Genomic DNA, 15,245 nt, shown 5'->3' with positions numbered 1-15,245 from the left:
ATGCAGAGAAACACAGGGGTGTTAGCGAAAGTGCACACATTCTGTTGTAACCGACTGTCGACACTGTGCCTTTAGAGTTTAGAGCTCAGAACGAGATGACTGGCAGTTAAAAGACTAAAAACTGACCTGGAAACTGAAACTCTGCTGCATGTTTGTCATGAACATTTTTGATCATGATCATTTCAGACTTGCTGCAGGGTCGAGAAGATGCTTTGAAGAAGAAGTTTGATTTTTGTTATGATCACTTTTGCACCAGCACGAGCTGGGCATGTGTGTGTGTGTGTGCGTGAGAGAGAGAGAGAGAGAGAGACAGAGAAAGCCCCCCCCCCCCCCCCACACACCCCCCCGGGTGGAGAAAGGGTACACTCTGGCATTTGCACTGTGAATTGCTAAGATGATAGACAAGAGGACATATGGGTGGAAGGAGCATTATTTTAATGCCTGTCTTCTTCTGTGACACTCTTGGGCTGCTGGAGGTATTAATTAGAGCTATATTGGTGCTCTGAATACACAGCTGGAGCATGTGCTTGAGTGTTAGGATCTACAGTCTTTTTGATCCCCTGTCCGTTTAAGGTTTCTCAGGCATATTGCCCACGGGACCTTCAGAGGGCTAAATAAGATCCTGCAAGGGCGAGTACATAGTAAGAGTCAGCAGTTAAAAAGGAGAGAAAGGCTTTATGCTCCTTTCTAACCTTTTGTAAGGAAAATCTTATTTCTTCAGAAGTTAATATAGAGAGATGCACCCTATTGAGAAGCTGGGTAGGTGTTTAGATGTACGTCCCTTAACAATAAGGTTTATATAATAGTGAAAACATAATTTTACCACTATTACTTACAATATGGAACTTTCAACACACTAGTACTTTCTGCGCTAATCATTGGAACAATAGTAAAAAGAACTTGTACTTTTTTACTATAACTAGTACTTGCTGTTCCTCAAGTACCCCCACACTGTCCACATTTTACTTTAAGTTGGTTAGAGTCTAAAAATCTAGACCTTCTGGAGGGCCCTATTACAACCACAGCCACCAAGCACCAAAAAGTGTTCTACTACTGTTCAGATTATTAGTGTTGAAGAAGCTGGATAGTCTGGATGGTCCAGACTGGGGTTTCTGTTAATTTGAGAACCACAGCTAACAATATTTATTAACCTCTTTATGTTATTACACATTTCTATTGCCAAAGAATAGCCCCACCAGTTTCTACAGAAGTCCCTTTACTGAATTACTGAATAATATGCTTTAGTGTGTAATAAGCCTTTCTGTGTCAAGGGGTTAAAAGCTTCTTTCAGTACTGTGCTCTCAAGTTGGTTGTTGTTGATTGACAACAGAAGAATTAACAGTAATGAGCTCTAAGTTGGAATTCTACTCTCCAATACTCTCCATGCTGCTCACCCATATTACCTGTATTGGACTTTCTGTTCATTATAATGATGCTTTGTTAGGTTGCATTTTGTTAGGTTGACTTAATGGTTGCATTTCACAGTATTTGCTCTATCTCACTCCCTCTTACTAATCATTTCTATTCATTTGCCTCTTCCCCGCCCTTCCTGTAGCCCACTGACGCCCAGAATGATGCCCGCTCCTTTCTGAGTGAGGAGATGATTGCTGGTGAGTGTGTTAGCATGTCATTGACCATTGTTCCTGATTATGCTTAATCAGTATAGCTTGTAATTCAACCACATGCGTGTTTCAGAACATGGCTGTGATTGAGCACTCCGGTGAATTCAAATCTCAGCTTTAAAAAGATTAGCCTAAAATATTCTCTATGCTCTCATATAACTGTGTGAGTAATATAGTTATGAATAAGATTGGCTTAGCAATTACTTGCTATTGTCGCTAACATCGCCAAAAAAATATCATTCATTATCATGCAACGCTCATGACCTTTGTTTTTTATTTCCTTCTCTAGAGTTCAAGGCCGCTTTCGACATGTTCGACACTGATGGTGGCGGTGACATTAGCACCAAAGAATTGGGCACTGTCATGAGGATGTTGGGTCAGAATCCAAGCAGAGAGGAGCTGGACGCCATCATTGAGGAGGTTGATGAAGATGGTATGTTATTAATGGAATAATCAGATGTTTACTTTATGCATAGCTGTGGTAGTGAAACCCCTTTGTTAACAATGTTGTTGGTTAAACAGGATGCTACATATATTATGTGTCACATTTCAAGGTAGTGTTGTAGTCCAGCTTTGGCCTTGTGACTGGTCTCCAGGTCATCAGTGAAAGGTCTTATTCTGACATTATTTGGAAATTATTTGGACTGAGTACAGAAGAAATTTACTCAAGACCAGACGTGTGCCAGATTTGTTTTTGCTGGACCCCTCCTCCCTCTTTCAGTGCTGCTCCATCCATTTCGGTCTTAATCAGTGTGGCACTTCAAACTGGCCAAGCGCTGCAACAATGGCACACATGCAAATTGCTCCTTGACTCTAGAAGCGTGTAGAAAATAGACCAGAACAGAACGTTGAAAGAAAGAATCTGGTATAAAGGAGTGAGGTAGAAACTCTCCCCCATGCTGCCATGTTAATTTGTTAATGCAAATATATAATAAGCCTGTTTTTTAAAAGTATTTTAAAATATTGCAGCGCTAAAGGCACAGGGAAATATCTTTGTCCATTATTTTTGGTTTTGTGTTTCCAAAAGAACGAAACCATGTTGATAAGCTTTTTTATTTATTTATTATTTAGATTGTATTGTTATGGTGTATATCTTGTATAGTTATTGAATCATGAATGAATCATTTTGTTTTTAATCTGAGTCTGTGGTCTTAATTTGGTGAGCCTGCTGGTCTTGGCCTTGACTTGGACTCAACTACTACAAAATATTGGTCTTGAAAGGGCATCTCTAATGATCTTAGCAACAGCACTACTTAAAGGGTACCATCACTGCTGAGACATGTTAACCTTGTTAACACTGCTGAGACATGTCTACACGTCCAATAAGGTTAAAATATAGACTAAATACTGCCATTTTTGTTGTGGCATTAAATGAACAGGGAACAGTGAGCCAAATAAAAAATCCAATGATATATATATATATATATATCATTTGGTCTTTCCCGCTGACATCCCGCTGACATCATTTAAGAGAAACACTTTACTTACACAGGTCAACCATAACATGATCACCACCCGCCTAATATTAAGTAGGTTGTTGTGCCTCCACAACAAATTTGACCATTTAAGGCATGAACTCCACAAGACCTCAGAAGGTTTCCAGTGGAATCTGACACCAAGATGTTACAGCAGATCCTTAAGTCCTGTAAATCATGAGGTTTGTTCTCCATAGATCGTATCAATAAGCCTTAGGTGCCCATAACGCTGTCGCCAGTTCACCGGTTGTCACCTTTGGCAGGTACTGATCACAGCATATGCCACTTGCTGGAGATGTTCTGACCCAGTCGTCTAGCCAATTCAGTTTGGGCCCTGTCAGAGCGGCTCAGATCCGCATGCTTTCCCATGTTTCCGGCTTTTAACACATCACCTTTAAGAACTGACTGCTGCCTAATTTACCCCACCGCTTGACAGATGCCACTGTAGATGAATATAATGTTTTTCACTTCATCTCTCAGTGGTGCAAATGTTATGGCAGATCAATGTATGTTCTGTAGTCCAGTGTGAACCATTCCCCTTACCGAATAACCCTGGAAGTAATCTTTTTTTTCTTAAGTAGATTTTGTCTGTCATGTCAAATATTTCCATCAGGTTTATTCATCATATTGAATAGTATTGGACATGTACACTGTTTTAAGGCAGTCTGACAGTCTGGGTTTAAGTCATTGATACTTTTGACCATCCATTCAGTTTCTTCTGTCCCATGCGGTACGTAAATTGATCATGTGATGTGTTACCTCAGGCAGCGGTACCATTGACTTCGAGGAGTTCTTGGTCATGATGGTGCAGCAGCTAAAAGAGGACCAGGCCGGCAAAAGTGAAGAGGAGCTGTCTGAATGCTTCCGTGTCTTTGACAAGTGCGTAACCCACTGCAACAGCTGTAACAGCCATTATATTGACTCGTGTTCAGCAAATAGGAGATTTTTATCTCATGGTTGTGTGCAAATGTCTGTCCCTGGCCAAACGATTTGCCCTAAGTTAGCCTGATTCAAATGTGCTTATCTTTCCACATAATTAAAATACAAAATTACATTAATATAATTATAGCTAGAGGACAAAACTGTACTGATGTTACATTTGCTTTCAGTTGAATCAAGATATTGCATGTTTAAGGCAGAAAATCATATATAAACTATAAAAACCTATAATATACCATTTCATGTTAAGTATCTATAGGAATCGTGTAGTAGACAACTTTACTGATAATAATTATGGGTCAAAATTGATGAACTGAGCATGTTCTGTACATGATAAAGTAGAAGATAATGTGAATTTTTAATTAGCTGACCTTCAGCACAGAATACACTAAAAGTTTTAAAATAGGACTGACAAAGTGCAGTACATTCTCTCTGTGTTCTCTATTAAAATATCATAAAAGACATTAGCTGAAGGGCACATTTGTTAAAAAACCTTTTAAAAATTACATTAAAAAAATACATACAAAATTAATTCCTATTTATTATTTCCTATTAATTGTTATTTGCTTGAGAGAGGACATTCTGGAGGAGCAACAGTATTCAGAAGACAAAAATAGCCCTAGACAGGCTATGAAATTAAAGATTAAAGAAATAAAACAAATTAGCGACACATTAATGGTGTTTAGCAGACATTCTTAGTTTAGCTTTAGCTTTGTGGAGGGTTTGATTATTCCCTTTTGTCATGTCAATATACAGGAATGGAGATGGCTTCATTGACCGAGAGGAGTTTGGTGATATCTTGCGCTCCACTGGGGAGCCAATAACAGAGGATGAGATAGACGAGCTCATGACAGATGGAGACACCAACAAAGATGGCAAAATTGACTTTGATGGTAAAAACTCATCAACAGCCATTCACAATTACATTCGTATGCAAAACTGTGGTCGAATGATGCTATGTTAATTTTCTACACAATTGTGTACCTATGGAGAACACACTACTGCACACTGTAGTACACCATGACACTTCAATTGCTTTATTTAACATAAGAAATACAACACAAAATGGCATGTACTTAGTGTTACAAAGGTGTTATGGCACATTTTATATGTTTTAATTTTTTGCAAGTATATTAACTTCAGCAAATAAATCAAACTGTATTTTTTAAAGTGAAAATCATAAAAGGTACGTTTGTTTCTTGTAGGAGATTGCTGTGAAATTTTACTTGGATTTTACTTTAAACATGGATGTTTTGCATATAATTGCACATACAGGTCACTGTAGAATAATTCTCATATACAAATTTTTATTCTTTCCCTCCAAAAGCATGCATTGCACACACAAACACACACACACACACACATTTGGGACATAAGAGGGTCAGTTAAAAAACTATGAAACTATGATTCTTATATGAGGCTTTCCACAAGTTTAAACAGTGTGTTGAAATAAAAGATGCAATAATATCTTAATAATTACCTTTTTATTATTCTTTCTCTTCTAGAGTTTCTGAAGATGATGGAGAACATACAGTAAAGATCCTACATTCCACTCTTTCACCACCCAAGCAAAGATGAAACGAACACTTTGAACCAACGAAGAAACTCGACCTTGTGGGAAAAGTCACGGAAACAATCGTGTCTCATAAACAATAAGGAATAGATTGAAGGGCTCGGAGGCAATGGCCTTCTGGAACGGTCACTGTTGGACTGTATAAATATCTATAAATAACCCTCCAACCTTTTTAAGAGTGAGCCACTTTCCCCTACCCCCATCCTCCAAAACCCACCCACCTCCTGTTCTCCCCAACTGGCCCCCCTTATCATGCCTCAGCTCCTTCTTAAGACATGATTTGCCTACCACGCTTTCAGACCTGCTTTTGCCCTACATGCCCCACCCTGTAGTGTTCCAAAATAAACCAGCCTCAGTTTGCCTTTATGTCTTATTGTCATTGTAAATGAGAATGCCATCAGTCTATTAATTAGGTATGAATCTCGGCAGGTTGCAAGCTTTCGGTTTGAAGAGAGTAATTATGTCATTATACTCACTGTCAAAATATTTGCTTAATGAATTGGTATTCAGAATTTCATATTATCGCAGCTATTTGATTAGCCTAAAGTCCACCTTAGAATTCAGACTATGCACATTTGCAAGCTTGGATGCTCAGCTGTTGTTAGGGACTGGTATGGATATTCATTTAGAGACTGATTGCCTTGTTTCTAGTAATGATCCCTGAGAGACATGTAAAAAGCACCCTGCTGACCCCAGCAGGGGTCAAGGCTTTAAGATGACAAAGGTTTTCTCCATCATGCTTCCCAGAGCAGATCCACGTTTTGTCCATCTTCTGTGCTTCATTGATTTCTTTTACTTCAGTCTTTGTGCAGAGTCTCTATTTGCATTCTTATTTTACTTCTTAACACAATACAGGACTCGTCTCCTTTCATACTTACCTGCTGATGTCATGCTTTCATGCGATGAGATACAGTTTCCTCTCCAGAGACCACACTATGCCGCAACGACAACGGTTCGTGGCAAAAGTTGAAGTCATTTTCATCCAGTGTGGACAAGGGGAGGGAAAAACCTGGACAGTTTTTTCCCCTAATGTTGACTAGCCATAACGATCCTTTGACCACTTGTGTATCTTCAATTGATGTGCATGGTGATTCGAGCACCCTGCCAGTGCAGTGGGCGTAATCTCCAGGACGACAGTGCCACAGTGATGCGTCACAAGCCAGATGCTAGGCTGAGGAACGTTCTTGATGAGGCACTCTGCTCTTGTGGTGTCTCCTTTTGGGACATTGGTGCCTCTGGTGCAGGGTATATACTGCTTTACCTCCTCCCTTTCCCCACCCTATTAACCTTTTGGCTGCAACTGCTGAACCCAATCCGCTTCCCCAAACTCTCGAACACATGTACGTCTAATTACCCCTCCTTTCAATTTCTCCAGTCCCTTTCTTCAGTCCATCCCAGACTCAGGAAACACATGCCATACAAGGAGTGCCAGGCCTGGTGTGTTTAGGCCATCGACTACCTGCTCTGGTGTTTGTGTTTTTAGGAAGGGTGGGCTGTAGCCTGACGCTCACGTAGCTGGGAACCATTTGCTATTCAGGGCATGCTAAAGTTCTGCAACCCAGCACTTTTCCTCTGGGGTTTACGGTTTCACTCTGCTTATGACATGGGAGAGGGCACCGTCCATGAGTTTATCTTCACCCAAAGAATATTCTACTAGGGCCACAGTGCACATGATGTCTAATCTTTATTCACAGAGAAAGCCTCTTTAACCAATATTGTTTAGTGCGGCTAGTCACCATGAAGTGAAACCTCTTACACTTGTGGATTTATTTGTTTTTATCTTGGATGAAAATGATTTCAACTTCCATATACTGGTACTGTAGCACACCAAAAGGCTTTGGACCAGTATACTTCTAGCTAGTATATTCTTAGTTCTAGAGCCACAGTAACAAGTCGTGCAGGGTTGAAAACATTGTCGATGAGTGCCTAGCTGATAGTAGTAGCCGTTATGTTATATTACAGACTCAATATTAATGCATATTCACACTTCTTATCAGGAACAGCCCTCAACTTCTCTGCCCCCTACTGCTCATTTTACCAGTTATATTACCAGTTCAATTTATTTTTTCTGCAGGAAGCAAAAAAAAAAAAAGGCCTCAAATATTTTCCCCTCACAAAATCAGATCTTCTGTCTACACATCGCAGAACTGGATTGGCTCACAGCGCCTCAGAGCCCTAAAAGTGCAGCATTCTAATTCTGGAGGGGGCGTGTCCTCACCCACCCGTTTAAAGTGTGTCTGAACTCTCACTTGACGTCTAGTCTGGCTGTTGAGGTGCGCGCGGATTGACCACTCCTTTGGCCTTGATTGGTGGATAATAGTGGGGAAAGCTAAACCACAACCATGGTAAGAAATCAGGGGCAAAATCATTCAGGTGTTTTGGGCCATTGGGTAATTGGGAGAATTTGTTTATACCAGTTTCAGCTGATGGTTACTAAGCTTTTTTTTTTTTAATTGAGAAAAATTAAATTAAAGTTACATATGGAACAAAGGCCATCCACAGCATGTGGCATGCAAATTTCCAAATTAACTGATGTCCCATAATACCTGAATCAACCCTTTGCAAATAGATCTTTTTAAAAAGCTGGCATGTGTTAACTAGGTCAGTTTAATTAGGAAGGCATGCAGAAATTTAATACACTGGACCTTTTTCAAAGTTGAAAATTGAGCATGAAATTTAACTATGTCAATATTAACAATGCTGCGTTGTTAGCATACAGGCTAGCCTGATTTTAGGCCTTATTGTCTGTGCATTTGATAAATCCTTCTTAATGCCTGAGCGTTTGTGGTTGTAATTAAGTGGTACATAATGCCAAGCTGGCAGGGCCCCTGTGAGGTGAAAGCAGGGTGGTGAGCCGCCACTTGATACGGAGCTGGGCAGCAAAGTGTGTGTGTCTCCAGATTACTTGCTTAGGCGACACATTCCGGGAGTTAAATTTCGGAATTGCCATGTAGAGTCATTGACTGACCTGTTGATCCTTAAAATAGCAATAATGCACCAACTGCAGGCTAGGAAAAGGCCTAAAGCAATGAGCCATGTCTTAACCATTTGAACTATACTAGACTATTTTTAATCTTAAGATTTATTATATTTAATAGCTTCTGTGAATCACTGCATGATTAGAATTAAACTAACATGTAGGTTATGTAGTTTGAGAGAAATTAGGTGTGGGCCCATTTACAGGCCCTCAAGGTTTAAAGGGTTAGTAAACAGTGTTCCTCAATAAAAGCGAGGAAAAACAATGGGCCTTATTCATCAACCATCCTTAGGAAGAGAATTTTGCTTAAAACCCACATATTTAACAAAGATTCTGACCTTTACCAAAGTTTTCTCATTTGAGATTTGGTTAAATCATGAGGACAGTGGGATCCATCATTACAAAAGCAGAGCTGTAAACAAGTCTGTGATTTAAAAGCACATCATGAATCTGACGTAGAATTTCTGTTAGGACTTTTCTTAAGAAACGTCTTAGGAAGATATTTGTGAATGAGGACCAGTATTATTATTCTCAGCATTTCTCATAATCAGGATTATGGCAAGAATGTATCATTGTGGAACATCAATTGGCATATTTTGATAACCACTATTGTGTACAATTCATAGACTGACGCACAGCAGGAGGCCCGCTCCTACCTGAGCGAGGAGATGCTTGCTGGTAAGTGGCTATATATGAATGGTCAGTTCTAAATAAGTGGCGAAGTGTTTGATTGCTGTATGCTGATGGTTTTGTCCCATGCAATGATAGAGTTCAAGGCTGCCTTTGACATGTTCGACACTGACGGTGGCGGTGACATCAGCACCAAGGAGTTGGGTACTGTCATGAGGATGTTGGGTCAGAATCCAACCAGAGAGGAGTTGGCTGAAATCATTGAGGAGGTGGATGAGGATGGTAAGCACAAGGGAACCCTATTAAAATTGCACATTTCTTCTAAATGTGTCTGCATAAGTAGACCCAAAGCATGGTTAAGGAGGTTACTAAAGTGAAATTAGCTGAGGAGAGCTTCACAGCATTTTTCTTTAATCTCAGGCAGCGGAACCATTGACTTTGAAGAGTTCTTGGTCATGATGGTGAGGCTCCTAAAGGAGGACCAGGCTGGCAAGAGCGAGGAAGAGTTGGCAGAGTGCTTCCGTGTCTTTGACAAGTATGCAAATACATACTTATAGACACTTCTAGGCTTATTATTCAGACGGATATTATTTTTCTGGTATCTGACTAATGTTACATCTCCGTTGGGTTTTGCAGGAATGCTGATGGCTACATTGACAGAGATGAGTTTGCTGAGATCATCCGCAGCACCGGAGAGGCCATCACAGAAGATGAGATTGATGAGCTGCTGAAGGATGGAGACAAGAACGCAGACGGCATGCTTGACTTTGACGGTATGGCAGCCTTTATATCGAGTAATGTCACTAAAAAGCCAAGCCTTGGTCTGTTATACACTCTGTTATTGTAGTTTTAATGCATCATTATGATGAGCTATGGCTGTATAGTGGATACACCATTTTAATGGAGGACCTCATTGCTCTGATTTTCCAGAATTCCTCAAGATGATGGAGAATGTGCAGTAAAACAGAGACTCATGGACATTCCTCTCCCCTTTGACCCCCTGTCAACTCAACCCATCCTTTCAAACCTACTCATGCCCCCCTTTACCCTTTTGCCCGCCATCTGGTCCGTTGACTCTCCCCCTCCATCTCAACACAGCTATGCCGCTTCAACAGACATAACAGACAGACACCTGGGTGGGGTCGGCCAAGGTTCAGCATGCAAACGATCATGATCCTGGGGTACGTTTGACCCGCATGTTCCTGAAAGAGCCAAGCTGTGGCGTGTGTGGTTCCCAGCACCAACACACGGTGGTGCCCAGTACATCAAAAAACACACAACATGGTGGACCCCCACACTGCTGGGCGTTTTAGTCTAGATTTAGACTAGATCGGCAGCTTGTTATCGCTGCTTAGACCAATGCTACAACCACTCACACTTCACTGTATTTTAAGATCAAATGCTTGAAAGTACAGAATAAAAAATAAAAGACATGCTCGTGTTTAGTTGGTCTGTTTAGTCGGATCTGTATTGGTTTTGTTGCGAGGAATTTATCAATAAAGCCTTTTTTTTCTTTTTTCTCCCACAAGTCTCATTGACCCAAATAAGGATTCAGGTGGCTGTTTATTCACATTATTAAACAGTGCTCCAGTTTCATTACACAGTCTTTTTTGTGTGTAATGGATGGAGAATCTCTTAAGATGTTTGAGGATCATGTTTGGTGATTGCTTTCTTCTCAAAAGGCAAATTCCTGTCTGTGGTGTTGTCATTTTAATTTTAATCGCTTCACTACACTTTATAATAATCTGCTCATTTTCCATTCTTAAGGCAACAGCATATCTTCAGCTTCTGAGGTACTGAGCACATGATTGCTCAGAAAAGTGTTATGCAGAAGTGTTATTAATTCTGTATTTTCCAACCAACCATCACCAAAAAGTCCTGACTTGAAATAAACCCTCTAAGTTAGTTGTGCCCAGTTAGCAAATTCTGAAGCGTACTTTTTATTAGGGATGTACTGTACGTGCAGGCATACCAAACAACAAACCAAACAAACGGTTCGGTGCATGCAGTCACATGGACAATAAACGGTACACTCAATTAGTGTAAGGACAGTAACTGCAGAGGTTCGTGTGCCACTTGGAACCTGCTGTAAACTGTAGGCCAGAGCTATTTAATGGAGAATCTAGTCGCTTCCTATGTCCTCCATTTTGTCAAATGAATAAGCCAGAGGGGATTGTCCAGGATTTTCCTTAATTTTAGTTAACTTCCTGGCCAGCTAATGCTATGTTAATGTTCAATGCCGCATACCCTAACTCCAGCGCCAATTGGTGGTGTATATAAAGCAGCTTCCTAACACGGAATCCTCTTGCCTTTCTGCTAGCTCTGAAAATACTCCCGTCTGCTCGTGGCGGCTGCCGTAAAGCATTTCGAACTCACTGATATCATTATTACAAATGAGGCCCTTTTACAAAGTCTATGTCTAAAACTGGAGGTAGCTAGCTGACTTGATGTCTTGCTGTCCACGATGTCTCAGAAGGTCGTTGTAACCAAATCACAAAGTCAAAAATACTCCCTGATGTCACCAAGGTATCGACAGCTCACTGCTAGATATGACCGTTTAGCTGTGCTGTCATTAGCCATTTGCATTTTTGCCTAATAAAGTAGAAGGCTGGATTACTAAACTGGGTGCCTTCCTGCTTTACAATCCTGCCTCAGTCGGCAGGATTTCTTGCAGACACTGCCCAAGTCTTACAACTGCAGAAGCTTTTAAAATAATATGTCTGCAGTGTCTCCCAGAAGACATTCTCAAGTGGTAATTTACCCCTGCACAAGTTCTCTAAGCTGTAATCCATTAGATGTGCATTGTATTGTAGTCTCATTAGTTTTTACAAACATTAAGGGTCCTAATTGCTGAACTGAAATGTCAGTGTTGGGTTGAGAACTGCTAATACATTTGAATAGCTTGCCAAACATAGACACATAGGTATTATTATAGTACTGTGCAAAGTCAAAGAATACCCCTCTTAATTAATTCTAGGCAAAAATGAGTTACAATAAATGTCATCAGCATTTAAACCTTTCATCTGTGATGGTGAGCATAGGAAACCAAGTCAAAACTGAAAAGAAAAATAAAGGAAGTTCTGCCCATCTCTCCACTCTGTGCTGTGGATCTGATGAATGTGGGGCTAATCAAAAAGCTCTTACTGGAAACAAAACAAACTGCTAAAGCATCATCATAGAATGCATTTGGGATTACTTGCATGGTGAGGAGCAAAAAGAAATCTCCAACTGAACTGAAAAATAAATAAATCACAGAATCTCCAAAAAAAAAGTCTTCTGAAAAGAACAGAAGCTTATAAAGAGTGGAGACACTAAACGCCAAAAACTATGACTTGAGATTACATGAAGATACACAGGACAAATGTGGGACAAATGGGACACCTGCTTAATCATTGTTTCTTCAGAAATCAAGGTCATTAAAACACTGTTCAATCCTGGATTAACTGTCTCTATTGCAAAGGAAAGGCTTTATTCTAGATGTTTAAGCATCACTCCACCTCATTCCCAAAAGTTGGGATTGGATGGAGCACCATCATTCCAGAGAACAGAGTTCCACTGCTTTATACCCTCCCAGCCCTGCACGTTCATGCCTATCTGCTCACGAGGGTCCTGTTTTATTGTCAACACTGCTTTACATGTACTAGAGCACACCTGTGTGAGCAATGGATGCATGTGAGCAAGTGGCTGAATGCATTCTTTAGAGGTGGTGTCCACAAACATTTGGACAGATAGAGCAGGTAGGACTTTCACTGTACTTTATACATTTTGCAGTTGAAAACAGGGACATACAAAAATGACAAAACCTTCCATGGACACTTTACAATGTTTTTATTGGGACACAGTGTATTTGAACGAACATTACACATGTTTAATCCAGCCAGGAATTTCAGCTGAAAATGAACATTTAAAGAGACCTCAAAATAAAAATAGCAATAAAAAAATAACTACCAGAAATGTTTCTGCAACGTGCTGACCAATATCAGCCCAAGACAATGTGGTGTTGACCACTGCTGTGGTAGGAGGGACCACCAAAGCGCATGTTACAGTTTAGGATCCATAATTCGCCTCATCGAAAGCCTTACGAGCCCTCTTCAGCTCCTCGTTCATAGTCAGTAGATCCTTTACCCTTGCGAACTTTCTCGGGTCTTTGCGGATGAGAAAGACGATGTCCTCCACCTGGACGCGACCCTGGCGCCCGATGGACATGGCTTTGTGGGTCATCTCCGTAATGAACTCGATCACCAGGTCCTCCAATATGTCCACTGACTCCGTGTACGGGTTCTGGTCGTCTCCAAAGCCGTACATCATACAGCGCAGCTCTTTGGAGAACAGCCTCTTCCTTCTTCCATGGCCAGAATCCACACCATTTCCCCCATCATCGAGATCTTCATCATACCCTGGATCGTCGTCTTCCTCCGCCATGTTTGTGCGGCGGACTGGAGCGCAGCTAAAGTCTCCTACTGTCAACCAAAAACACCGTTCAGACAAAACGCAGCTCGTAGAGAAACTCTTCACACTGTGAACTGCGAACTGAAATAAAGGTACAAAGTCTCATGAACTGGTAACTTACCTTTTCTATCGCCAAACAGAGCCGCTCCTCAGCCACCACCAACAAACGCGCCCTCTTCTTCTGCAGGGCTTCCTGAACGCGTATGGGCGAACTGCTGCCACCTACAGTTTCACACAGCTGGAGTTAAAGCCTAGCACAGGAAAAATAACAGTAATAAAACCCTGCTTCTTAACATCATAGAAACCATTAAATGTATATTGTGTTTTCTAATGATTCTATTTTGGGATCTAATTAATGTTAAACATTAAGGGCTGGTTTCCTATACGGGGGTAACACCTAGTCTTGGACTACAGAGCATTCTGAATGGTGATTCTCCACTGAGTAACATTTAAGTCTTGGACTGGGCTTAATTCATTTCTGGAAAACAAGTTTTTATTTTATTCAAATAGATCCAGTCACGTTTCACCTGAGCGTGAGGCGGTTTTAGTTTAGTTATTATTTATTTTACTTTATGTCATATTTCATATACTTTATGTTACTATCATCCATATTAATAGTATCATAAACCTTGATATTATTTATAAACCTTTTATAAATAATATCAACGTTTATAATTAAATAAACACACATCAGCCACACATGCACTTTATTTACTATTATAATTTAGACATAAATATACATAAGAATTTTGTGTTCCTATATTTGGAATGTAAAGCACAAAAAGCAGGATGTAATATCTGCAACAACAACAACAACAAAAAAAAAAAAGTAAAATGCCATCAGCTTGATGTAAATTACACATGAAGTCTCTATTAGTCTACGTGCTTTTAAATTTATATTAGAAAATCCTGCTTTTTGTGCTTTATATGTAGGTAGATGAGTCAGATGTCTAGGGTTTACAAATCACAATCTATTAGAGTAAAACAACAACAACAACAACAACAATAATAATAATAATAATAATAATAATAATAATTATTATTATTATTATTATATTTCTTATAATAACTATAACAACAATAATAACAACAGCAACAACAAAACAAAAACATAACAACAATAGCAACAACAACAACAACAATAATAATAATATTATATAATAGTAAATTATGTACCCTGCATAGTCATTCTAAAATGGTATAAAAACAAAAATAATACACTGATCTTGCTTAAAATGTTGACAATAATGTCTATACATTTATCAACTACAACTTTTTGTCGTTTAGAGATTATAAAAGCAAATGTGCTCAAGACTGGTCTGGTGACACTCTCCTGTTTCTCACAGTCACCCGTGAAACAAAACCTCATTGAAAATGAAAGCATTAATATAATATTAATATTAATATACGTTACTTATATATTTTTCAGTATATTTTTCTTGTATCCTTATTATATATATATATATATATATATATATATATATATATATATATATATATATATATATATATATTGTAAACCCTTGTGGAATGAATCTCACAGCAGGTCTAATGTGGTGCTGTCTCTCAGAGCGCCACCT

At 39.6% G+C, this 15,245-nt stretch overlaps 3 protein-coding genes across 4 annotated transcripts; 2 read left to right on the top strand and 1 right to left on the bottom strand.

The window, feature by feature from the left end:
* Positions 1-413: 413 nt before the first annotated feature.
* Positions 414-5,863, top strand: LOC140577455 (troponin C, skeletal muscle). The gene is made up of 6 exons (XM_072697441.1): positions 414-476; positions 1,556-1,610; positions 1,912-2,055; positions 3,862-3,976; positions 4,793-4,929; positions 5,542-5,863. Exons 1-6 carry the CDS (start codon positions 414-416, stop codon positions 5,571-5,573), a joined length of 546 nt encoding a protein of 181 aa, XP_072553542.1. The 3' UTR covers positions 5,574-5,863.
* A 2,033-nt stretch (positions 5,864-7,896) lies between these two features.
* On the top strand, positions 7,897-10,249 carry tnnc2.2 (troponin C2, fast skeletal type, tandem duplicate 2). The gene is made up of 6 exons (XM_072696641.1): positions 7,897-7,954; positions 9,213-9,264; positions 9,355-9,498; positions 9,637-9,751; positions 9,853-9,989; positions 10,147-10,249. The coding sequence occupies exons 1-6, from the start codon at positions 7,952-7,954 to the stop codon at positions 10,176-10,178; spliced, it is 483 nt and encodes a 160-aa protein (XP_072552742.1). The 5' UTR covers positions 7,897-7,951; the 3' UTR covers positions 10,179-10,249.
* Positions 10,250-13,027: 2,778 nt separating this feature from the next.
* On the bottom strand, positions 13,028-13,867 carry taf13 (TATA-box binding protein associated factor 13). Of its 2 annotated transcripts, none has more exons than XM_072697055.1 (2): positions 13,787-13,867; positions 13,028-13,673 (listed from the first exon to the last, which is right to left on the bottom strand). In XM_072697055.1, exon 2 carries the CDS (start codon positions 13,636-13,638, stop codon positions 13,264-13,266), a length of 375 nt encoding a protein of 124 aa, XP_072553156.1. In that variant the 5' UTR covers positions 13,639-13,673; positions 13,787-13,867; the 3' UTR covers positions 13,028-13,263. The 2 variants fall into 2 exon arrangements, with proteins under 2 accessions (XP_072553156.1, XP_072553154.1); XM_072697053.1 differs by having other exon boundaries at positions 13,028-13,676; positions 13,787-13,866.
* Between the last annotated feature and the right edge of the window lie 1,378 nt (positions 13,868-15,245).

This window comes from Salminus brasiliensis, chromosome 14, assembly GCF_030463535.1.
Source record: "Salminus brasiliensis chromosome 14, fSalBra1.hap2, whole genome shotgun sequence".
Lineage (NCBI taxonomy): Eukaryota > Metazoa > Chordata > Actinopteri > Characiformes > Bryconidae > Salminus > Salminus brasiliensis.
The sequence above is the reverse complement of the archived record's forward strand: the minus strand, read 5'-3'. Positions and strand labels throughout refer to the sequence as shown.